A 23,392-nucleotide genomic window follows, 5' to 3' on the forward strand; every position below is an offset into this window, starting at 1 on the left:
ATTTTCGATTTACCGACCGATTTTGAATTGAATTCGAAATTTCGAATTCGGAATTTCGGTAATTCCGATTACGAATTGGTCGAAATCGGTTCGAATTCGAAAATATAATTTTTGAAATCAGAATTACCGATTTCGAATTGGGAATTTGAAATAGGAAATATGATTTCGAATTCGATTAATAATATTTATATATAATATAATATTTTTTTAACAATACATATATAATATATATTATATAACATAATAAGTTAATAATACATCTAACAATTGAAATTGCAAAAACCTAATATGTTCTCTTGTTACTCTTCCACCGCCTCTTCCTCATCGTCTCTCGAGAGTCTTCCTCTACGGTAGCCGCCTCTTACCTCTTCCCTCTTCAGCCACATCAAATTCGCGGGCATTGCTGAAATCGCATCGAATTTGTGTTGCACTTTATAAGCCTAGCACATTTTAATCCCAGCAATCTTGGCAACCGCGTACCATTCGTTTGTGGGCTCCAAAGGACCCATCAACAGCGCGCTTTCGGGGATGGGTTGGAGGCGAATTTGGGATAAATGCAAGAGGAGCCGAGGAAGAGGAGTTTCTTGACACCATGGGAGAATGAGGAAGTGATGACGTTGGTCTGGATTTAGAGGTTGATGGTAATGAAATCAGCAGGGTAGGTGTTGTTGGCGTGGATGCCGCCGACTTTAGCGGCGGAGAGGATGACATAGCGAGGCTTCTCAGCGGCGAAGAAGGCGTCAACTATGGATTGGACGGTGAGATCGAGCTCGGCATGGGTGTTGAGGAGGAGGTTTGTGAAGCCTAAGAATTAGAGCTTTCGGATATCGAATTTGAAATCGGAATTGGCCATTTCGAAATCGAATTCGATCGGGAAAATTTATGTCAAATTTTCGAAAAATTTCAATTTCAAATTTCTGATTTACCGATTTCGATTTCGATGCACTGCCCTAGTAATAGGTGGAAGATGTTGTAGAATTTTTCTTTGTAATATATTGTATGGATAAGGTATTTTTAAAGTTATTTTTATTTATATATAATTGTAACATTTTATATGAAAAACTAATTTTTTGAAAATAGGCCAAATCCAAACAGATTGTTTGAAAAAGTACAAAAAAGCTAAATCAGAAGCTCGAGTGGTTTTGGGCTTTTACGTGCACCTCCAAGAAAGGCCATTTGGTTAATCTCTGCAAAAGAGATGCTAGGGAAACTTCTACTTGCCCAAACCAGCTTATGGGTGGAGATGGTGGTGGTACTGGTAAGTGGTGGTGATAAGTGAAAAATGTTATAGAATTCATATATATATATATATTTGTATATTCGTGCATTATTTTTAATATATTATATAGATGAATTGTTTTTATTTGTCTATTATTATAACATTATATATAAAAAACTAGTTTTTGAACAATAGGCCAGTTGAAATGGATATTGTTTGAAAAAAATACAAAATAAGCTAACTCAGAAGCCCGACTAGTTTTGGGCTTTTTATGTGCAACTCCAAGAAAGCCCATTTGCCTAAACTCCAAAAATCCAAAAAAGAGATGCCAGGAAAACTTCTACTTATACATGCCGGAACCAGCTGTGGGTGTCTCTGTTTGGGCTTGTTTGTCGTTCCACCCTTTCACCAACTTAAAAATACAAACCCACAAAACACACAACAAATTCCATGGGGTCTCTGTAAGGCGGCAGTACTAAATTGGGTCGTAAGGACATCGATAACGCTTCACCATAACAGCCCACAGAGAATAAACCTTTTCTTTTTTCTTAATTTTTTAAAATCAATCACATAGTAAATTTCGGACTCTTCTTCAAGGAAAAAGAAAAGCAACAAAAGAAAAAGGTTGGATTATGGGTTTTTTTTTTTCTTTTAATCTTCTTTCTTTTGACTTGTTTTGGAAAATAGGATCGGATTATTGTTCTAACCATCTGCCATTTGACTGATATTTTCGGAAATAAATGTTTGGTTATTTACACTCTCATTATTTATTTATTATAAAATTTAATAAATAAAAATTATATAATCAAAATGATAGTAAAAATATGATTAATAAAAATAAGTGTGTAAATAACATTTTCCTAAACGTCTTCACAAAACTGTGGGTCAGATTACGTTTGAATCAGGCAGATATGCCCACAGGTTTCTAAAAATGGCGTGGCTGCTCGACAATGCTGACCAGTTTTGGATAAGAATCGAAACCAAACTTTCCTCATTTGGAGAGCTCTCACTATCCCTCCAGCCTCCTCAAGTTTTACCCGCAAGCATTAATGAAATGTTTAATCTACTTTTTCCTCCTCCTCCTCCTCCGCACCCCCCCCCCCCCCCCCCCCCCCCCCCCCCCCCCCCCCCCCCCCCGCGGGGGAAATAACCCAGACACACAAAGGATCTCCCTAGGGAAACGGATAATGATCATTGGTTCCTTTAATTTCAAGAGGTTCGAGACAAAAGAAAAGTCCAAAAAATAGAGTGACGAGGAAAGGCAGAAGAGAAGTTGCTTAAGCACTCTTCCTTAGTTCTAATAGGATAACATAGATAGATGACTCCTGCCGCTGCAATGGCATGGATAAAGCTGTTGGAAGAAAATAAACAAAAGATTGGTAAATTACACATAACCTTCTGATTATTTCATTTATTGCCATGTAACCCTTCCAATATTTTAAAATATTCACTTAATCTCTCTGTAATTTCTTGTAAAGTGAAAAATTGACTAGAAATAATCTCTATAACATTGTTAGTTGAAATATTGGTACTACCCTTATTTAAATACTAAATCATACAATGAGCCGATCATCTTGTATAAAAATATAAGAAAATTATATGGATAAAGATAATAATTAAAGGAGAGTAGAGTGGATATTCATATAAATCATAAAAAAGTAAAGTTGATATTACGATTTCATCATATGAATTTTTTGAATGCGTGTGATTCAATAGACGTAGTAGATGATTTTTTACTTTGCATAAATTCACAGAGATTGTATGATTATTTTAGAATTTGAGGGAATGATGTGTATTATGCAAAACTATAGGGGATTATATGTAATTTAATCTGACAAATTTGACAAATTTATATGTAATTTAAAATATGATATTTATGAGAGAGAAATAGTAATATAATAAAAAGTGGGACAGAGAATGACACGGGGTGTGGGACAGAAGATCCGTTGGACAAGAGTAATGTCATCGAAGTACGAGAATCCTTATCCAACATCATCATCATCAATTTGTCCTCATTTACACATCAACCCCACACCTCTGTGACTTCTGTCCGTCTCTCCCTTATATAAAGATAAAACTGCCCCCCCTTCGATCGCCTGTTTGTGTTATCCTGTATCCTTTCCAATTTGCTACAAATATATGGTGCGTCTCTTTTAAAGTCCCATTTGTTTTTGTTTAAGCCATATCACTCTCAGTTTAATGAAAACCGTTCCTGGTTCCAATCACATCCCGTCTCTATAGTAAAACCGAGGAATCTCATTTTTAAGTTGATTTTATAATTATCAGCTAGTTATAGACTATTTGGTTCAAGCTTCAGATAGAGGAAAAGATGCTGGCAATCTTTCACAAGGCATTTGCTCATCCACCAGATGAGCTTAATAGCCCTGCATCTCACCATGGTAGCAAGAAGCCAAAGATGCCAGAGGAGACCCTCAAAGAGTTTCTCGCTTCTAACCCCAGTGATGCTTTTTCTTTGAGCTTTGGAGATGCTGCTGTGCTTTCTTATGTTCGACATGACCAACCTTCCCTCCTACACAAGAACCAAAGGTAATATCAGCCCCTTTTCTTTTTTCCCTTTCGTTTCTTTAAATGCTATTCTTCTTTAAATTCTAGTTGTACGAGTGTCTGTTTCGACAGCTCAGCTGGTAAGGATTCAAAAAAAAGCGCAGACAGGGATCTAAATGAGGGGTTGATTGCAGGTTGTTCTGTGGGCATGATGAGATATACTGCCTCTTCATGGGAAGCTTGAACAATTTGTGTGCTCAAATCAAGCAGTATGGGCTATCAAAAGGCAGCAACGAGGCCATGCTTGTGATTGAAGCCTATAGGACTCTGAGGGACCGTGGTCCGTACCCAGCTGACCAGGTTATCAAGGATCTTGACGGTAGCTTTGCCTTCGTTGTGTACGATAGCAAGCGAGGAACTGTGTTTGCAGCGCTGGTATGTTTTCTTGGTAGCTAGCATCAATAGAAAGAATTGTACTGGCTGGCATCAGTACTTTTTGTTGTTAGGCACGCTTCCTCTCTCCCTCCTCCTCCATTTGTATCAGTACTTAATTGCCTTTCCATCATAAATTCGTACACTTTTTTTTTTTTTTTTGGGTGCAGGGTTCTGATGGTGGAGTGAAGCTGTACTGGGGCATTGCTGCAGATGGTTCTGTGGTGATTTCAGATGATATAGCTGTCATAAAAGCAGGCTGTGCCAAGTCATATGCTCCCTTCCCAAAAGGTAATTAAAGGAACCGGAATATAGTACGTAGTATATTTTGAAGCATAAAATTTCTACTTTTTAAGAAATTTTGCTGCCATTAATTGATGGCTTGGTTGTATTTCAATTAGGGTGCATGTTTCACAGTGAGGGAGGACTGATGAGCTTTGAGCATCCGATGAACAAAATGAGGGCTATGCCAAGGGTAGACAGTGAAGGGGCGATGTGCGGAGCTAATTTTAAGGTGGATCTTTACTCCAGGGTTAACAGCATTCCTCGTGTTGGGAGTGAAACTAATTGGGTTGATTGGAATACGGAACAGATCTAATATATAGCTTATGGATGTGTTACGAAACACATTAAAGATCTTGTTTGTTTGATGTTTTTCTAATCTTGTATTTTGTCAGTCTTCAGTCAGGTTTGCGAGTGTTTTTCCTGGTGGATAATTGTAAATTGAGCGGAGTCTGCAATCGATGATGCATGAATAACGTCCACTCTTCAACCAAGAAAAACTGAGCATCTTGATATCTCTATCATTTTCTAACTGCCTGTGGATGCCTGAATTGATCTCTGTATTAAGTCGACTACTGTTTCTGATTTCACGAGCTTAGAGAAAAAGTTTTATGTTCCCCAAAAAATTTCACTGCAATCGGCATTCCTTTGGTTTGGAGCTAGAATGTCCTTTGGTTTTGCAAACCAAGATGGCAATTGACACGCTCAGCTTTAAAAATGCTCTTTTTCTTGTTCCAATTACAAAAGTGTCATCTGATAGGCAGCAAAACTGTCCATTTGACAACCAAATGACCAATCACTCTGCTCAAGTCCTCCAAATCCAGATTCAGGTAAGAGCCAAGTTTTTGAAACTGCACAAGTTCCGCTTCCATCACAAGGAATACGTAGATGTAAATTTGCATTTGATGTTGCCACGGATCAGACTGGATACAATTCTGATCCTCTTGGGGCCTGTTTCTTTTCCCAGTGAAAATTATGACACAAAAGGCAACTCGATTGTTCAAGTTCAACAGAATGTCCGGATTTCATCGGAAGCAATGATTTCTCTTATCAGGTCATTGAATTTAAATCTAAAACCCCCTCTGGAACAACATGAATTAATTCCATGCAGACAATTAACAACTCGACAACACCAGCTGAATCCAACGCTTTGCATTGTCTACGCGCACATACGCAATACTGGTAGCTGATAATACGTGCAACTTACAAGTCAGAAGTTAGCAGTAACAATTTCCAGGCACAGTTCAAAATGTTTAATCGCTCCAAAGCTAGCAGTTATTAGCAAAATAACGAATTAAAAGGATTGTCAACACCGAGCCAAAACAAGTGGCCGAGTAGGATTTCATAGATTTAAATGTAAAATGATCCACCAACGCTTAAAAAATCATCACTCTCTTTTACCCCCTACACATGAGTTGACGACAAGACTAAAAAGAATTAAACAACAATTCTTTCTTCCTCGTTTGTTTCCAAATTAATAGAAGTATCTGTGTGTAAACGACAAGATGGAAATTTTCTCCTGGATACCAACACCTTCGCAACATATTCTTGACAAATACTATATTCTTGACAAAAACTACAGATCAACCGACATTAAAATGCATCCATTCACTGCTTGGAAGAAGATCCTTACAAACACAATTAAAGACGGAATTTTACTTGAATGCTTATAAGGTCTTCATTTGCACCAAAAGGGTGGGCAGTTTGAAGTGATGATATGCTAAAAGCTCTGCACCAATGTTGTATCATTCATTCCACATATGTGCAAGTTCATCAACCTGCAGAGGATTCTCCAGTTCATGCATCTTCCTCCTAGTCTTGGCTTTAATTTTCTTTGCATACTTCCCAGCCTTCTGCTTTTTCTCCAAAGCACGGATCTGTACATCGCACGATGAAATTAGATAATGAAACATAAGCACTTTGAGTTAGGGAATCTATGGCTCAGAGCAGTTCCTTATGAATATGCAACAGAAGTCCAATTACAGCCATCATATAACAAGAATTTTACAGCCACATATAGCTACTACCTAAAACTTATCAAGGAAAGCAAATACAAGATGCTAATTTTCTGGAAGACCAAGGACCACAATTTACCTGTCCCACTAAACAATTCAAGTTGATTTGGGAAAAAGAATCAAGTGACAATTAACTACTCACTAAAAGAAGCAAAAGATTGAGGAAGTTTTCTAACCTGGTTTGGTGAAACATAAAATGGATTTTCATACAACGTAGGGCCTCCAAAACTACCTCCAAAAATCTTGATCGGATTCAGACAAAATCTTGGACCAACCTATTCAAAAATGTTAAAATCAATCCAAATGTACATATGCATGCATCATCCCATACTGTGTGTGCTACAGCAGATCTCATTAGTGCAAACCTCAACAAGGGTCATCTTCTCCAGGTCTGCACGATCTATTTTCTGGGTTCCAGTATGAGGGCAAGATATCTGCATCAGAGATGCAGAAAAAATACTGGTGACAATGGTTCTCATCAATGTGCAAGCACATACTGAAAATGTTAACAGTAACTCCAAAGCAGTAGAAATCAAAGATGAATAGCTATTTTATTTCCATACTTTGCATGTCAAGAACTTGCCAAAAGTAACAGAGCACAAAGAAACATGCATGCCTCAGGGTTCCACAGATACACTTCTAAATAAACCACCATCAACATGAAAAGCAAGACTTTAACAGAGGAGATATCTGAAGCATCACAAACCTGGTAATTCCTAAACCATACATGGTCATCAAGAATGGAAAAAACAAAGACATGATCATGGTATGGTTTAGATTTCCTGTGGTCCTTAGGACTTCCAAATATCTGGTTCAAGGAAAGAATGAAGTCAACAATACTGACTATACATCAGCAAGAAGTCAAAATATCGTCAAGTAATGACTAGAAAGAACTTGCCATTCAAATAGGAAGAATATGTATACAAACCTGCATGATCATCTCTTTCAGAAGCTTCCAGTGGGGATCCTTGTCAAAATTAGTTGAGAAAGTTAAGATTGGGCGTGAACCCTTCAAGTGATTTCCAGTGAGCTTTAGTTCTTCCATTGTGTGCACTACATATGTAACATGCCCACACGCACACACATAGAGGGGTAGTTAGGACCTCCAAAATCTCCAAATATAACTTGACAAAGCAAAGTTAATGAAAGGAGAAAATACAAAGATCAAGAAGGGTTACTACTAACCAGCATTAACTAAAAACTTCACAGATGGACCGTTTGGGCACTTGGCCATCCAAAGATAAAGGTCCCTACCTTTTCTACACTGAAATCACAAAAACCAAAGAACGAGTTATACCAGGAAAAGAACATTAGACAAGTTACAGACCTAACACAGCGTTTTTGGATCCACAAAACCCTCAACTGCCTTGTATACTGAGCAAACTTAAAAGTCAAGTTTCAAATTCTGCTCCTAGTTTAGTAAATACTGAAAAACCAATGCTTTTTGAATAACTCGCATTCATCGCCAAAGAAGTTTGTAATCAGATAATCATAGTCAACCCTGATTCATACCTCAAAAAACAAACAAGAAGAACAACCCTTCAGCTCAACTAGCTCATTCAAGGTTGCACCTTTGCTATCCTTGGACTCAACCTTGTTATCCTTCTTGCAGTGTGGCAAAAGTGACACCACATTTAACATTAAATGCCGATACCTAAAATCATGGTGAATTCCAACCAAACAGAAAGTAAACAAGCGAGCAAGAATTTCAACAGAGAAAATGAATATGTAATAAAAGAACAGACAACAGAACACTCAAAAAAACAAATAAAAGTTGAATCGTGGACCTGAAACTGATACGGCGAGAGCAAGTGACCAAGACCTTCTCTTTATTCCTAAAACCCACAACAGAATCACTCTCCTTTTTCTCTTCAATCTTATCTTTCCAACCAAGGAGTGTCCTTTTAGGCCGCTCTGCTGCACTGTCTTCTTTATTAACTTCAGTCACAGCAGCAGTTTCACTGTGCTTTCTCTTCTTCCCCATTGGATTCTTATGGTATTCTAAGCACAACAATCACATTTCCAATAAGGGACCATGAAATAAAGAGCTAAAGACAAAATCAATTGCACCTTTCAGTAAAATATTTGGGATAAACAAGATAATTAAAACCCTGTTTAAAAAAAACCTATACTTTGCTAAACAATTCTGCAAAAAAAGAAGCGGGTAAATTGAAGGACAGCTTCTCACAGCTGTCATGCCTTATTTTCTTGGGGATGATGGAGGAGGATACCTGGGATGAAGGGCTTTGACGAAGAGTCGGATGTAGTGAGTCCGGTTTGCTGCTCGGGGCGTGGCGTCGACGGCAGTGGCAAGGAAAAGTGGCAGGTTCTTTTGGTGGTCGACGGGCGAAGGAGGTTGGGGGTTTTGGGGTTTAAGCAGACGCCGGTGGCAACAAAGATATGGGGCTTAAGTTTTGGGTTCGGCCGCTTAGGATGGAAGAAAGAGGCCCATAAACTGGCCCGGATTACTGGCCCACCCATTATACAAGAACTGTCTCAAAATGCTAATCAAGTAAAAATAATTAGTATTATTATAAAATGTACTAGCAATTTTTCAAATGTGATTGTTTAAGAAATAAGGAAAATTCTGTAGGGAAATTAACAATCTTAAAGCTGTTAATTAGCTAATTCTAGTATTGTTATGATCCAAGTTATTGTCCAAAACAATATTTGTGCAATGCTTAATTTCTTTCACTCAATGCTTACTTTCTTATTTTGTTGTACTATTGTCCAAGATTTCTTATAGCAGAAAAGACAATATTCATTTTGACCAGAGACTTCTGATGTTATAACGTGTGTGTATATATGTATATGCCTGTATGTACATATGTATATAGAGAAATATTAATTACACTCCTTTTTTTTTTATTTGCACTTTCACAATTTATTCTATCATAGTTTAATAAATAAAAATTATATGATTAAAATGATAATGAGAGTGAAGTTAATAAAGATGAGAGCGTAAATAACATATATCTATATATATATATAGTGTAATTTTTTTTATAACGATAATATTTATATAATCCAATCTATTTTATTCTACAGAAAAATTGTATACCTGATTGAATCAAAGACGCTCTAACACCCATTTTGGATTTTTATCACAAATCCTGTACCATTGTGGTTTACATATATACTGTAATTGTCACACGTGTGCAGTACTTCTAATCCGAATTTGGAGATCTTCTTCAGAATTGTACCCACTCCCAAAATTCCATTCAAGAAGAGCTAGAAGAGTCCAATTCTATTTTGCACCCACAGCACCCCCGTTTGTGTTCTGCGAGTTCTAGACTTCTAGTATGATCAGCTCCACATAAATCGTCAGCAGAAAAGAAAACCATAAATAAACTAAACTAACGCCCACAAAGAAACAGCAACAGAGATGGCCGACCGTTTCTTACCAAATGAAATGCCAGACTACCTCCCAGAATCTTCTGTGGAAATAGAATCAGCTTCTGACAGAGCCAAGGAGTCGCTCGAAAAGCTTCTCCATCTTCCCTGCAAAACCCTCTTTGAAAGGCTCAAGAACGAAGCTTTGGACCTCAAAAAAACAGTGTGTATCATTTATTCTTCACTTGCTCGTGTCTCCCCTCCCTTCTTGAAAATTTTTTATGGTATTTGCTTGCAAGATGGTCCACTTTTGTGTCTCTGAATATGCCCTTTTCCTTCTGGCACGAATTCTTCAGGTGGTGAAGGAGACATGGGGAGCTAGAGGAAAACGTCTCACTGACTACACACTTTACACAGGCACTCTGGGAACTGCTTTTCTATTGTTTAAAGCTTACCAGATTACTAAAGACAAGAAAGATCTTCTTCTTTCCTCTGAGATCATTAAAGCTTGTGATTCTGCTGCTAGTGGCTCAGGGTAATGGCTGACTTGTGTGCTTTTTTGCTTAAAGGTTGTTTCTCCGGGGCAAGAATGTATGTGCATTAAGTGCACATTTGGACAAGAACTTATGGATGGAAAACTTAGGTCCTTAAAATTCGAGCAATAATGATAGGAGAAAGAGAAAGGATGTTCAGTTTGAGATACTCCCTCATTAAAGTGCTGAATTTAGACGAAACTGACTTGGAATTAAGTGAAAGTAGGGATGACAGAATGTAGAATCTGGAGCGGTCTAATTTTCTTTAATTTGATTGTTGTTTTACAAGTAAACAACAAATTGGGCAATTAGCTGCCTATACATGCTGTTTTGCTTAATCAAGGCAATTTCTTTCCTTCCTTTGGGCCTTGTACAGGAGCATATCCAATTGATGGATTATGCTGCGTACCTAACTTATTGTTAATTTGCAGGCGTGTAACATTCATATGTGGGCAAGCTGGTGTTTATGCTCTTGGTGCTGTTGTGGCAAAGCACAGTGGTGATGACCGGCAGTCTGGGTACTTTTTAACTAAATTCAGGGAGGTAAACACTACTATCTTCCTTGGCTTTTTTCTTTATTCGCCCTTCTATATGGACACTTTCATAATTTGTTTAATTGTTTGCCCTATGTTTTTACTTCTGGTGAAGATTAAGCTTCCCAAAGAGCTACCAAACGAACTATTGTATGGAAGAGCTGGGTTCTTATGGGCATCCACATTTCTGAATAGAAACCTTGGTAAAGATACTGTATCTTCCACTGAAATGGTAAACCTTTACAAACATTTTAAGTTGTTGGCATTTTCTTACTTCTTATATCAGATGTAATGCCCTAACATTTTGCAGAGAGCAGTTGTTGACGAAATCATCAAGTCTGGTAGAAAATTGGCTAAAGGAAGATGTCCTTTGATGTATGAATGGCATGGGAAAAAATATTGGGGAGCTGCACATGGACTAGCTGGAATAATGTATATATTGATGGACATGGAGCTGAAGCCAGATGAGATCGAAGATGTCAAGGGCACCCTACGGTACATGATCAAGAATCGATTTCCCAGTGGAAATTACCCTTCCAGTGAGGGCAGTGAAACTGACCGTCTTGTACACTGGTGCCATGGTGCTCCTGGAATTGCTCTAACTCTCTCTAAAGCAGCCGAGGTACACACCCTTTGCCTGCCCTTTGCCTGCCTTGTATATGTTGGTTACAAAGTCAAGGAATTTAAGGAAAGAAGATTGAGTAATTGCAGAACAAACATTCCTTTAGCAATTAACAGTTGGGCATAACTCCCCAGATCTGATTGGAAGTAACTGATGTTTATACAAAGCTCAACTACTTTCTCTATTTGCGCTTTTCAAAAGAAACTAGAGAGGGGAGGCTTAGAGTGGTTTGATGGATCTCTATGCGTAGGTTGATTTCTTGGCCATGTCGGTCACTAATTGGTATACCAATTATATATGCCAAACTGATCTGATTCCTCAATAACCTCCACATTTGAAGAAAAAGAAAAGGTTTCTTGGAGCCTATAAGTTGCTCTTGTTTTCAGCTATTCAGCAGCAAGGAGTTTCTACAAGGTGCTGTTGATGCTGGGGAGGTGGTATGGAATCGTGGTCTACTCAAACGAGTGGGTCTGTGTCATGGCATCAGCGGGAATACTTGTGTTTTCCTTTCACTCTATAGGATGACGGGTAGAGTGGAGTACTTGTACAGGGCCAAGGCATTTGCCAGCTTTCTGCATGATAGAGCTAAAACTCTTATTTCAGAAGGTATTATGCATGGAGGTGATCGGCCATACTCATTATTTGAAGGCATTGGAGGAATGGCTTATCTGTTTCTTGACATTGCTGAACCTTCTGCTGCTAGGTTTCCTGCTTATGAACTCTAGTTTTGTATACTTAGAATGAACCGAATGTAGATATTTGCTTCCCATGTATGCACGGTTTTGTTTCTATATGAAAATTTGATCTTTGAGGTTAGAAGTCAAGTTGTTTATAGTTGGTACTTAGCGTATTAGTTTACACATTAAGTCAGTACTTCATAAAATATTCTGTGAATGTTACGTTTATTGAGGATGATATGCACATCTTTTTGATTGGTATGCTAAACATCTTCTACTTTGGGCTCTTTTCAAATTGAAGTTGTTTTATTTCATTGTCAGATGATTTGCTTGGTTTCTAGTAACTTGGCCCTTTCTTCCAATTGTTCAAGCTGCTTGGATATACCTCAGTTTGAGAACGGAATGATATGTGCTTGCGTATTTGTTCGTGACTTACAGATCATGCTTCTTTAATATTCCTACTGCATAAAATTACCCTGGGCAATTTGATTTAAGTCTCAAAGATAGGGTTTGAGTGATTTTATTGGCATTTTAACTCAAATTTTACAAAATGCGAAATTGATTACAACAACCGAACTTCTCAATTCTAAATCTCAGAGTCTCTCACCCTTGAATTTCATCTGCCGCGGCGAAGTTAGTCAAGAAAATGATGAGGATTTTTTTTATGCCAAACCAACAAGTTTCTCACTGATTTCCCACACTTTGCGGGCTTTTTCGACATCACTGGCCTCTTGAGACAATTGGTTCTCGAAAGAAGCTGAGTCCTTGTTCCAGCTCCAGTAGACACCTGATTTTGTCAAACTTGGATCACTTACAACCTGTATCAACAACCAAGATCATGTTCAGAAGACATAAGCTCTAGATTAAAGTAGGTAAATATTGCATATATTCATGTATGTCTTCCATCCATTGCGTGACATGTTTCTACCTGTGCAAGTCTCTTGCCAGCTTCTTCTTCGGATACGAATCCTTTTGTGACGTACTTTTGGAATGGAGGGAAGAGGAACCTGAACAAGGGGATGTGCTCCCTGAATAGGCCTGTGGTTGCAATGCATCCTGGGTAAAGGGAAGCAAAGGTGATGCCTGTATCCTCGTGGTATCGGCGGTGGAACTCTTGCATAGTAAGCATGTTGCACACTTTGCTATCCTTGTATGCCTTGGCACCATCAAAGTCTCCACCATCAATCATGGATGCGGTGTTAAGCCCATTTAAACCACCAGCAAGACCCCTCAAATCACCAAGACTGGCCTTTGGAGGTACATTTCCAGCCAATGTATTAGTATTCCCTGGGATTTATTTTTCAAGAGGAAAACCAAATTCTAGCATCAGTCCCTATTTGTCAGTTAAGCTGGATCAGGTATGAAGAGTAATCTAACCTCTGACTTGAACTACACTGTATCAGCTGATACCTGTGATTGAGCCAACAATAATGAGTCTCTTTGAGGGGTAGTCAGACTGGTTCATGTCATCAAGCAGCGATCTTGCAAGGAGGAAGTGTCCAAGGTGGTTAACCCCAACACTCAACTCAAATCCTTCAGCTGTAAAAGTAGGCTCTTTAGCAGTTGGCAAGTACACAGCAGCGTTGCAGACCAAGACATCAAGAGAGCGTCCAGATCTTCTGAAGGTGTCGACAAATTGGCGAACACTGTCCAGAGAGCCAAGATCCAAATGCATTATTGTGTAGTTCTCCTTGGTCATGCCAACCGACTTTGCAGCTCTCTCAGCCTTAAGAAAATCTCTGCAGGCCATGATTATGTGCCATTTGCCAGTTTCAGCCAGAGCTTTGGCTGTTGCAAGACCTAGTCCGGAGGATGCTCCAGTTATCACAACAGTACCCTTTCTTAAGGTCTTTTTCCCTTCTGCTGTTGCTCGGTTGACGGCCGGAGTTGCTGTAATGACTGCCTCGGCTCTTACAGCTCTCTGAAAGAAAATGAGATCTCAACGAATGAACATCCATGCACCCAACAGCATACTTAGAGCCATCACAGTAAAACATAAAATTTCAGGGACTGTAATTCCCAGCCAAAAAAAAAAAGGTGAATACATATCACGAATATGTTCAGACAAATTGAAAATAATCACAACTTGGGTCATCAATGGAAATGGAAGTACCTTGATCTTCAATGAGGAGGAGCTGATGTCAGACTTGATTTGGTCTGACAATGATTTGCCAAACAGACTAGAGTCTTTTAGCGATGCACCAACTTTTCCCTGCAGCGCCAAAACAACAAAAAGGAAAAAAAAAATAAAGATTAATAATTAACAAGCTTTAAGTTAATAAGACTAGCAGTTAAAAAAAAAAAATTGTAAATAATAGGAAGGAGGAAGGAGCAGATTGCAGACTTCTTTGGAGAAGGAGAAAGTGGAAGGGAGGAGAGCAGCAGCCTGAAGAGCCATTGGATACTAACTTGTTGGTTTTTGCTTAGTGTCACAGCAGAAAAGAAATTTTGTAACTCGAGATTTTTATTCTGTGCTAAAAGTCTTCTTTTTATCTTTATATGATATGATACTTTCAAGAAATGAAGCTTATATATATTGGGAAGGTGGGGGTGTCATGGGGCAAAGCTGCAGTCCCCTGGAATTGGATATGAAAAGGAGGTGCGGATAAGATAATTATCTGTGGAATTATATGGCATGTCAATTCCAGTCGACCAATGAGGACTTGAGGTTTGGATTTCCTCTAACACTTTTATGCTTCTTCTTAAGATAGCCCGGAAGTCTGTGGGGATGCTCAGGTCCACTGCCCAAAGCCCACTCTCTGCAGTTATGGGCCTGTTGCGGATATGGTTCTTAGAGATGAGTGCAGTTGCAACGATTAATTAAGCGCCTCATGCCTCGGCCTTATCTCTGTAAAAAGGATGACATAGATACATATTTATATATATATAGACCAGCATTAGCTTTAAATTTCTACCAAGAAAGATAGAAAGAAAAGGATTAGCATTAGAATTATAATATGTGATGTATAATTCCAATTTCAAAATTCTGATTGAAAAAAAGTATGCAAAGTAGGAGGCGATCTATCAAGTTTAACATAGTTTCTCATTTTGTACGAATTATGCTTACTTTAGTTCACTTCCAAAATTGGAACTCTATATTTGAAAGGGAAAAGGGATATTCTTTTCAAGGGTAAATGATAGTGAAACCCCTTAATGTTTAGTCCCAGAATCACTTTATCCTATAGTGTTTAATTTTTTAGCACTTTAACTTCTACATCGGCAGCCAAAAGTAACAGAAATATGAAAGGAGAAAAATTCCCTCATTTTAGTAGTTATTGGATTAAAATATCCATGGGGATGAGATCCAGTTTTGCATTTTTTTTTTCCCAAAAAAATGACCACGAAAATGCTAGAAGAAAAATATATTGCATCTTACGTTACTCCATTGAAAAGGAAAAGACATGAAACAGTAAAAAGTTCTGCATATTTACCTCACTTCAATATTTTAAAATATTATATGCTTTAGCAGTTTATTAAAAAAAAAGGTCAATTAATTTTTGTGCAGAAGATTTTCAATAAGTAACACTACAAAAATAATACCAAATTTTGAAAGACTACATTTGTTTAAGGCCATAATTGGTGAGTTTCATTAGAGCCGCAAACAATTCAAACCGACTTGCAAGCACTCGAAAGCCAGCTCAATCGCTCAATTTGAGCTCATTCAACCTCAAGCTCAAGTTTAGATTGAACTAGTCTGGCGACACAGTCGAGTCGAACTTATAGGTACTGAACTCGTTGAGCTAAATTGAGTTCATAAAATTTTAATATTTTGTATTTTAGTGGTGAAATTTGTTGTGCCTCCTTTATCTTTGGTTATTTATTAGGGTGAAATGTCTACTTCATCTATTTTAAAAAAATAAAAATTTTAAATCTCAATTAAGCTTGATCTCAAGTTCGATTAGGCTTGAAGTAGCATTCCAAACTCAAGTTTTAGAATGAATGGCCGTTGAGTTCGAGTCTCGCAAAATTGAGTCAAGACTCGATAGGATCAAAACTACACTTAAACTCTACTCGGCTCATTTTGCAGTCCTAAGATAGAAGTTAAAAGTCGTGACTATTATATATTTAGACATACGCCTTGCACCATAATTATCCTGTCGGTATAAATTTCCCGCCAAGAACTGAATGATTGATGAAATACAAGTTGAAAAGGAAAGGATCATAGAATATGAACTTGAGCTGCGTAAATATCAATCAACAACTAACTTTCTTTTGCTACGCATCTGTCAATTACAACAATGATGCTACATATATCGTACAAATAAGTTAAAAGTCGTCACTGGACATGTAATCCTGGCCGACCAAGGAACCAATCCATTCCCAGTTCCACGCCAAATCTTATGTATACACTAGCAAACTAGAGTAGAATGAATAGTCAAAGAATTTTATCTAGATTCGGTAAACTTTCGCAATGCTTATAACTCTACATTTGCCGATTACAGAAAATCAATCGGTTTCTAAACTGAATTGTAACTTCTTCCTTTTTTTTTTTTGTTCTTTGGGTTCTCTCTTTTTCTCTTCTTCTTTTTTTTTTCCCCCTTTTCTTTTGTCCCCTCTTAATCCTGGGAAATCTATTTGCTTTCTCAAGGCCGCGTTGCAGAGGCTCCTCAACTGAGCGGCATAAACACAAGAAAGAAAGAAAGAAAGAAAAGCTAATAATACAAATCTCACCAAGTATCTGTACAAATATCACAAACTGTTGGGAGCGGACGTCCGTTGTGGCAATAGACACTTTATGCGAAATGGGATTCTGATGATGCCCTATATCCGCACTGGCAATCCAAAGTTTTGGAAAGTCCTGATTTCCCCTCGAAGGCCTGCAGTGACAATCACCATACCCCAAGCCGACCTATTGTGGTTTAACCCATTGGAGAAGTCCACACTAACGCGAGGGCTGCAATTCTTAGTAGCTAAAGTAAGTTTTTCCTCAGGCCATGTTGCTGAGATTCTATCAAAGAAGTAGCTATTGGAGGCACTGGATATTGTCCCATTCAGTGGACTACTACTGCATCCAGATGCCGGTGGGGAATGATCACTATCATTAGCCTCTTCAACTGGTGTAGGAGGGTGGTTAGCTGTCAAAACCTCATCTGGGCGATCAATTGGACCACTCTGTTCTCTAGAAGTGGTATCCCGAAATGCCCATGTCTCGCACATCCCAGGCCAAGGAATAGCCACTGATACATCTTGGCAGTGAAAATGTTCATAAGACCGTGTTACAGTGACACCCTTACTTCTGCTTGGCCGAGAATCATCTTCATGTCTCCAAACATAAACATGAGAATCCTCACTGGCACAAACGACATACTTCCCATTAGCTGTAAGAGAGGCAGAGATTTGGCTATTGGTGTTGCGAAATCCTGTCAAACAATAACACCAACTTTATTGGTTTATAAGCCATTATAGCATTGCAATCAGAATGTGTAATCTAAAAGCATCATGAATACTCAGTTCAAACAGCATTTCTTTTGTGTCGCAGACAGCATTTCACCTAGTTTAAGAGAACAATATTCAAACCATATAGTCTTAAGTGCCAATAAACTTCTGGGAAATATACTGGTCAATGGAATCTGAGTCAGCCAGCATCACAAAAATATGCCAACCTAACATTTTTTCTTGGTGGAAAACCCATTCTTGATTTGTCAATAGACCAGTTCATCTTTAATCTTCCAAAGCCGTAAATTTGGAGTAAAAGAGTGTAGAACAATATTTAGGATACCTTTGAATTTGTGAATCAAATCATCTCCATCTATAACCCGAATCCTTGAATCTGCAGATGTTACAAGCACTTCTGATGTACTTCCTGGAGAAAACTGTTACAAGGAAAAGATTCAATAAGGATATGTGAAGACTGAAGATCAAATTTCTCCAAAGTATAACGTGGAAACAGGTTGATCAAAAAGGCATTTGCAATCAAAACAAAAGTGCGAGAGGAAACTACTTTACACTGAACTAATAACCTCTCCATTCTTAATTGTCACCAACAAAAACAACATTTAAAAGATAAAACTAACTTTGGCATCTCAGGCACACAGAAAAATGCTTAGATGCAAAGTGATCCATGATGAAAATGAAAACTATGCTCTATTTACCTGGAAACCAGTAATTTTCTTCTGATGAGATTTCTTCTTCTTAATTTGCAGATTCATTTGACTCCTTTGCTGCAATTTATTATCTAAAACAAACAAAGCATAAATTAGCCGTGACAACATCACAAAACAACAACAGCTATTTTGTAGAGAATTTGACATGTACCAGAAGTGTTGTACAAGTGACAGCTCCCTTTGTATGAACCAACCAATGCACCCTTCAAATCAACAAATGAGTTCCTTTAACTATAACTCAATATAGCATGCACAAAAGATCACTACACCTCCTCTCCCAGCAGGATAAAACGAAAGAAGCAACATATACAGCAAAATAGTCAACCTGACCATCTGGTGTATAGCAGGCAGCGGTGACCATCTCATGCAAATCATTCCAATCAACAACTTTGCGCTCAGGAATACTCCATATGCGCACCTTAGCATCCAGGGATCCACTGATGAAGTATCTATCATCAACAGGGTTAAAGTGGATGCAGGTAACTGCATTAAAATCCAATGAAGATCATCAGTAGACAGGAGAAAACAAGGTCCGCATTCCAAGTATTCCCTATTTAACCATGATATCATGTCAAAATGAGGCTAGGGAAAGCAAAGATCATTTTGTTATGGTAGTGGAACCGTACTAACATTCAACACTAAGGGCCCAAGGACAAGAAAAATGAAAGGGAGGGGAGCTGAAGCAACAAGATAGAATTCAAAGTACTTACCATAGTCACTGTGTGAGAATATCTTCAGACAAGAGTTGCTAGACAAGTGCCAGAGTCGAACTGTTTTATCCATTGAGGATGATAGCAAAAGCTGAGGCAAAAGAACACTGTCAATCAGATAATGGAAAAATGTTCATTTAAAAGTACTAAGTATACTTAAGTCATATTTAACATGAAAGTTAAGATGAGTCAACATAACAGTGGGTGGCCAAGATAAAGAGAAACAAGAGGTCCCTCAAGCTGCACAGCCTATCAACAGCTCAGACAGAGAGAGAAGTCAGCACACTACTTTGAATAACTGCAAAAGACAAATCAAACCTTCCTTTCCTACTTCTAAATGCCTAAGTGACACATGCACATAACATGCTCAGATGTTCACCAAGCCAAATCCAACAACAGCCATCTTCAGGTCTATTTGTTCACTTTCCCAGATCAATTTTGAACCTCATGCCATATGACGACTCAATCTACTATTTTCCTACCTATGGTAACAAAATTACCAATAATTGCAACAACTCCTATTGTTTTGTAAAGAGTCACTCCTGATCCTGTAATAAAATAAGTTGCGCACCACCAAAGTACAATCATAACTTCAGAAATAATTTCAGAGCACATTAATAAGTCTGACAAAATTAGTAATATAGATAGCAATCAACCTAATTCTGCCTCCAGCATTAAGATGGTAAACGAATACCTAAGCTTTGAAAACTTAGAAAGATAGCAATCAAGCTACATTTGTACATCCTAATGTACTCTTTACCACCAAATCAAGTACAGAAGACAATGTAAAGTACAATAGTGGTAATAGCTAGAGAAGAGGCATACAAGTCCAAGCACATGCAATCAGACTACTATTCCGTCATGCTTACTCATGGCAAATCATGAATATCAACATAAGACTGATAAGAAGCTCTACCAAATTCTTAAGTAGATTTCATATTCTTAACCTGCTCAATCACAAGTACAACCTAATGTCTCATTGTCTTTTGTGATAAAAAGGATTCAAAACTTATTAAGTACAAATTGCCAAATAAGTAACAGGTTAAGCTATTAATTTCCATAGCTCTACATGGTAAGAATGAGAGCAAAAACCAATGTTATCAGTAGAATGATTCAACAGCATAAAACCTATAATTTTCCAATGTTTTATTGATCCAATATTTACCACTTCAGCTAAGGACTTACCCAATCGCTATGAAATTTTAAATTCCCAAAAGTAATAAAGCAACAAATGACGACCGAAGTGAACTACTCTAAATTGCAAGAAACTGATATTGTAGTCCATCCACTTAAGACAGGATTGAGAAACATACCACAATTATCTGTAAAGACAATAGACAAATAGATACTTCCTTGGTCAATGTTACATATCACTGACTCAGTTTGTGTAAGAACCAGCAAGAATTTGTCATTTGGAAGAAATTCCATTAAGTCGAAAGTGATACGAAAAATTGTCATTTTGAAGAAATTCCATTAAGTTGAAAGTGATATGAAAAACAAACACTTTCAATTCTCTAATAGACAAATAGCTATCTTCGTTGGCCAATGTCGCACCAACTCAGACTCAGTTTGCTTAACAACGAGCAAGGATTTATTATTTAGAAGAAAAGGCAATATTACCAAAAAAAAAAAAAGCAACTTAAATTCTGTACTAGCAATTTAAATATGTTAACAAAAAAGCAGTATTACAACTTGAACAAAGAATCACTTCTCAAAAGTCCACTTATTCATCATGAGACAGTTGATTGAGAAATTTATAAAATGCCAAGGCAAAAATAATTTCTAACCTGGGACTTGGACCATGACAGGTCAAGCACATCATCCAGATGCCCTTGGAATGAACAAAAGGGTTTCTCTGAAAGGGCAAAAATTGTCTCTGGGACCAAAGCATGTTCCAAACTCACTGACTTCCGGCTTATAGACGACCTTCCTCTTCTCCTCTTATCTGAATGACCATCCAAACTCGGTGACAGCAAAGTTGGCTCAGGGGATCCATTGGTTAAAAATAGAAGATTCAGATTTCCATCTTCAGGTTTGTCAAACAACAAATCACCCTTCCTCTCTGATTCAATAACCTGCCATACATGAATGATGCAGTCCTCTCCAGCACTTGCAAGATACTTTCCATCCAAACTAAATTTAATAGTCCAAATCGATCCATTGTGTGCCTGTATCTCTTGGCTCTTGTAAAGCACAGTAAGTTCTTTATGAGACTTCCCATATTGTCTAACCCGAACTCTTTCCGGCCCATGAAAGGAAGCATCCTGGCTATCATCAGTAGCAGAACTCGACCTCCTCCCACCCTTGTCAGATGATGTATCCCTCTCATCGCTACTACGCCTCTCCTTGTGACCTGTAACAGAACTAGCAACATTTCTGATACTCTTCAACCAACTTCCCTTCTTTTTAAACCTGGATCCACTCCCACTATTCCCGTCCACATTAGAATCCCCAGCATCCCTATTCCCATTCTCCACATTCTGCCTCCTCATCAATTCTTGAACAATCGGCGAAGTCCCAACAGACATCTCAAACTCCTCCAAAGTCAACTGCCTCCCTGTTCCCACTTCCTTAAGCTTGTTCCACGTCCCATCTTCCCTCACCTCATTCACCACAAACTCCTTTCCAGTGTCAAGATTCCGTATTGTACAAACTGGATTATCTGGATCATCAACCCTAACCATCCTACTACAATCCAAACCCTCCTCCACCTCCCCATTTCCCAACCCGGGCAACGAAGTACAACTCCCATACCTTCTTGTGCAATCCGTTCTAATCTTTCCCTTAGGAGGCTTATTCGACAAACCATTACCCAAATTATCAACAATAAGAACAACATTGTGACTTTGACTATTTCTATGATTGTTATTTACAATTATAGTACCATCACTCCCAGGCCCATTGGCCATTACTGATGGCGAAGAACCAGAATCAACCGAAAGAATATTTGAACTCTTATACTCACCGTCCGATTTTGATCGGACAAACCCAGAAACATTCCTCTTATTGTTATGATCACCGTTACCATCGTCACAACCAATTTTATGATCATCGTTAATATAACTATTTGATAGAGTTTTAGAAAAACCCTCACCAGGGTTCCTATGATTCAAGTGATCCGACAACATCGATCTGCCGAATAAATCCGGTAAGCCACCGCTGTCAAAGACGGCGGAGGACGTCGGTCTGTGGCGCACGAGTGAGGGATCACGGCTGAGACCCATCTGGCTGAGGAGACGGAGACGGCGTTCTTGAACGGAGGAGGGCTGAGAGATCCAAACATCGTAATTATTCGAGAGGCCCATCGGAAATTTAGGGACAACGCGGACAGGGTCAGACAAGCCGTCGGCTGCATAATTAGGAGAACCCGGGTTGGAAAAAGGGTTTGGATCCTCGGATTCGGAAGAAGAAGGAGAACAAGAACAGGAGGTGTTGGTCGAGGAGAGGAGCCGGTCCAATGAGTCGTGGAAACGCTCGTCCTCTTCTTCTTCTTCTCCGGCTTTGCTCATCGTCTTCGTTTTTCAGTTCCTCCCATTTGCAGTACCCGTCACATTGACCCGCTGGCCCGCCCCGGTATTAAACGGGTCGGACCCCTCCCCCCCCCCCCCAAAGAGCCAGACGGAAGAGGCCTTTTCCCACCCCCTTTGTATGCGTGCCTGCGTTTTTCCAAGTGGGTTTTCAGAGAAACGAAGTGGGGTGGAGAGAGAGTGTGTGGTCGTGTGGGGAAATGGGAAGATCGGACAAAATATAGAAGATGAGGGGATTGGTTTTAAGGTTAAGGTTTTAGCGTTGGGAACTCAGATCCGATGATGGGTTTTGTGAGAGAGATAGAGAGATGGGGGGGGGAGCAAAAAAAGGGACTGTGTATTGAGATGTGAGAGAACAAAAGAAGTAACCGCAGTTCTATGCAAGTTTGCAGGCAACGGAGGAGAGAAGGGAACGGTGTCGTCTCGTGCGATGGTGTACTTTACTATGAGGGGCAATTAATTTGGAAATGACCCGCGGGGTTTGAGAAAGAAAGAAGAAAGTATTGGGACATGAAAAATTGGATTTTGGATTGAATATTCTAAGTTGATGACTTTTGATCTAGCGTTGGGGTGGAGATTAGAAGAATTGTACTTAAAAATAGGCCTGGGGGCTCCGTTTGTGGAGTTTTGGAATTTTAACCGTTTGAATTGCTATTTTAGGAGTTTTTGTCAAAAAAAAATATTATAATAATTTTATGTATATAAAATAAAAAGTTAATTAAAAAATATAAGGGTTAAATACCAAAAACCCCCTGTGATTTGCCTAATGTTTACTTTACCTCCCTATGGTTTAGAAACCTACAATTTGACTCCCTGTCGTTTCAACTAAAGTGTATTTAACGGAATTTCTGTTAGATTTTCACTTTAGGTTAAAGGACAGGGAATTAAATTGTATATTTT

General features: G+C 38.6%; 5 protein-coding genes across 5 annotated transcripts; 2 read left to right on the forward strand and 3 right to left on the reverse strand.

The window, feature by feature from the left end:
• The first annotated feature begins 3,310 nt into the window (after window positions 1-3,310).
• On the forward strand, window positions 3,311-4,957 carry LOC140007846 (stem-specific protein TSJT1-like). Its single transcript, XM_072051322.1, has 4 exons — window positions 3,311-3,766; window positions 3,919-4,159; window positions 4,327-4,447; window positions 4,558-4,957. Exons 1-4 carry the CDS (start codon window positions 3,549-3,551, stop codon window positions 4,752-4,754), a joined length of 777 nt encoding a protein of 258 aa, XP_071907423.1. The 5' UTR covers window positions 3,311-3,548; the 3' UTR covers window positions 4,755-4,957.
• A 918-nt stretch (window positions 4,958-5,875) lies between these two features.
• On the reverse strand, window positions 5,876-8,842 carry LOC140007845 (ribosome biogenesis protein BRX1 homolog 1-like). Its single transcript, XM_072051321.1, has 9 exons — window positions 8,685-8,842; window positions 8,241-8,454; window positions 7,966-8,107; window positions 7,639-7,717; window positions 7,382-7,506; window positions 7,160-7,261; window positions 6,819-6,887; window positions 6,630-6,728; window positions 5,876-6,315 (listed from the first exon to the last, which is right to left on the reverse strand). Exons 2-9 carry the CDS (start codon window positions 8,435-8,437, stop codon window positions 6,184-6,186), a joined length of 945 nt encoding a protein of 314 aa, XP_071907422.1. The 5' UTR covers window positions 8,438-8,454; window positions 8,685-8,842; the 3' UTR covers window positions 5,876-6,183.
• An 852-nt stretch (window positions 8,843-9,694) lies between these two features.
• Window positions 9,695-12,419, forward strand: LOC140007847 (lanC-like protein GCR2). The gene is made up of 6 exons (XM_072051323.1): window positions 9,695-10,009; window positions 10,143-10,321; window positions 10,751-10,862; window positions 10,968-11,084; window positions 11,163-11,474; window positions 11,861-12,419. The coding sequence occupies exons 1-6, from the start codon at window positions 9,839-9,841 to the stop codon at window positions 12,197-12,199; spliced, it is 1,230 nt and encodes a 409-aa protein (XP_071907424.1). The 5' UTR covers window positions 9,695-9,838; the 3' UTR covers window positions 12,200-12,419.
• A 216-nt stretch (window positions 12,420-12,635) lies between these two features.
• On the reverse strand, window positions 12,636-14,654 carry LOC140007848 (protochlorophyllide reductase, chloroplastic-like). The gene is made up of 5 exons (XM_072051324.1): window positions 14,496-14,654; window positions 14,265-14,363; window positions 13,562-14,072; window positions 13,080-13,438; window positions 12,636-12,969 (listed from the first exon to the last, which is right to left on the reverse strand). The coding sequence occupies exons 1-5, from the start codon at window positions 14,547-14,549 to the stop codon at window positions 12,814-12,816; spliced, it is 1,179 nt and encodes a 392-aa protein (XP_071907425.1). The 5' UTR covers window positions 14,550-14,654; the 3' UTR covers window positions 12,636-12,813.
• A 1,685-nt stretch (window positions 14,655-16,339) lies between these two features.
• On the reverse strand, window positions 16,340-22,841 carry LOC113743256 (uncharacterized). Its single transcript, XM_027271216.2, has 7 exons — window positions 20,753-22,841; window positions 18,966-19,056; window positions 18,581-18,738; window positions 18,407-18,458; window positions 18,244-18,326; window positions 17,871-17,964; window positions 16,340-17,511 (listed from the first exon to the last, which is right to left on the reverse strand). Exons 1-7 carry the CDS (start codon window positions 22,472-22,474, stop codon window positions 16,913-16,915), a joined length of 2,799 nt encoding a protein of 932 aa, XP_027127017.2. The 5' UTR covers window positions 22,475-22,841; the 3' UTR covers window positions 16,340-16,912.
• Between the last annotated feature and the right edge of the window lie 551 nt (window positions 22,842-23,392).

This window comes from Coffea arabica, chromosome 5c, assembly GCF_036785885.1.
Source record: "Coffea arabica cultivar ET-39 chromosome 5c, Coffea Arabica ET-39 HiFi, whole genome shotgun sequence".
NCBI classification, from domain to species: Eukaryota; Viridiplantae; Streptophyta; class Magnoliopsida; order Gentianales; family Rubiaceae; genus Coffea; species Coffea arabica.

Coding starts and splice junctions, on each gene's coding strand:
- LOC140007846 (XM_072051322.1), top strand. CDS start 3,549: ATGCTGGCAATCTTTCACAAGGCATTTGCTCATCCACCAGATGAGCTT. Junction 3,767..3,918: donor CTCCTACACAAGAACCAAAG/GTAATATCAGCC, acceptor GGTTGATTGCAG/GTTGTTCTGTGGGCATGATG. Junction 4,160..4,326: donor GAACTGTGTTTGCAGCGCTG/GTATGTTTTCTT, acceptor TTTTGGGTGCAG/GGTTCTGATGGTGGAGTGAA.
- LOC140007845 (XM_072051321.1), bottom strand. CDS start 8,437: ATGGGGAAGAAGAGAAAGCACAGTGAAACTGCTGCTGTGACTGAAGTT. Junction 7,718..7,965: donor CTTCTTGTTTGTTTTTTGAG/GTATGAATCAGG, acceptor TTGTGATTTCAG/TGTAGAAAAGGTAGGGACCT. Junction 6,888..7,159: donor TATGGTTTAGGAATTACCAG/GTTTGTGATGCT, acceptor TCTCTGATGCAG/ATATCTTGCCCTCATACTGG.
- LOC140007847 (XM_072051323.1), top strand. CDS start 9,839: ATGGCCGACCGTTTCTTACCAAATGAAATGCCAGACTACCTCCCAGAA. Junction 10,322..10,750: donor TCTGCTGCTAGTGGCTCAGG/GTAATGGCTGAC, acceptor GTTAATTTGCAG/GCGTGTAACATTCATATGTG. Junction 11,085..11,162: donor CTGTATCTTCCACTGAAATG/GTAAACCTTTAC, acceptor AACATTTTGCAG/AGAGCAGTTGTTGACGAAAT.
- LOC140007848 (XM_072051324.1), bottom strand. CDS start 14,549: ATGGCTCTTCAGGCTGCTGCTCTCCTCCCTTCCACTTTCTCCTTCTCC. Junction 14,073..14,264: donor CCTCCTCATTGAAGATCAAG/GTACTTCCATTT, acceptor ATTTTCTTTCAG/AGAGCTGTAAGAGCCGAGGC. Junction 12,970..13,079: donor CTGGCAAGAGACTTGCACAG/GTAGAAACATGT, acceptor TTGTTGATACAG/GTTGTAAGTGATCCAAGTTT.
- LOC113743256 (XM_027271216.2), bottom strand. CDS start 22,474: ATGAGCAAAGCCGGAGAAGAAGAAGAAGAGGACGAGCGTTTCCACGAC. Junction 19,057..20,752: donor TGTCATGGTCCAAGTCCCAG/GTTAGAAATTAT, acceptor CTTTTGCCTCAG/CTTTTGCTATCATCCTCAAT. Junction 18,739..18,965: donor ATTCTCACACAGTGACTATG/GTAAGTACTTTG, acceptor ATTTTAATGCAG/TTACCTGCATCCACTTTAAC.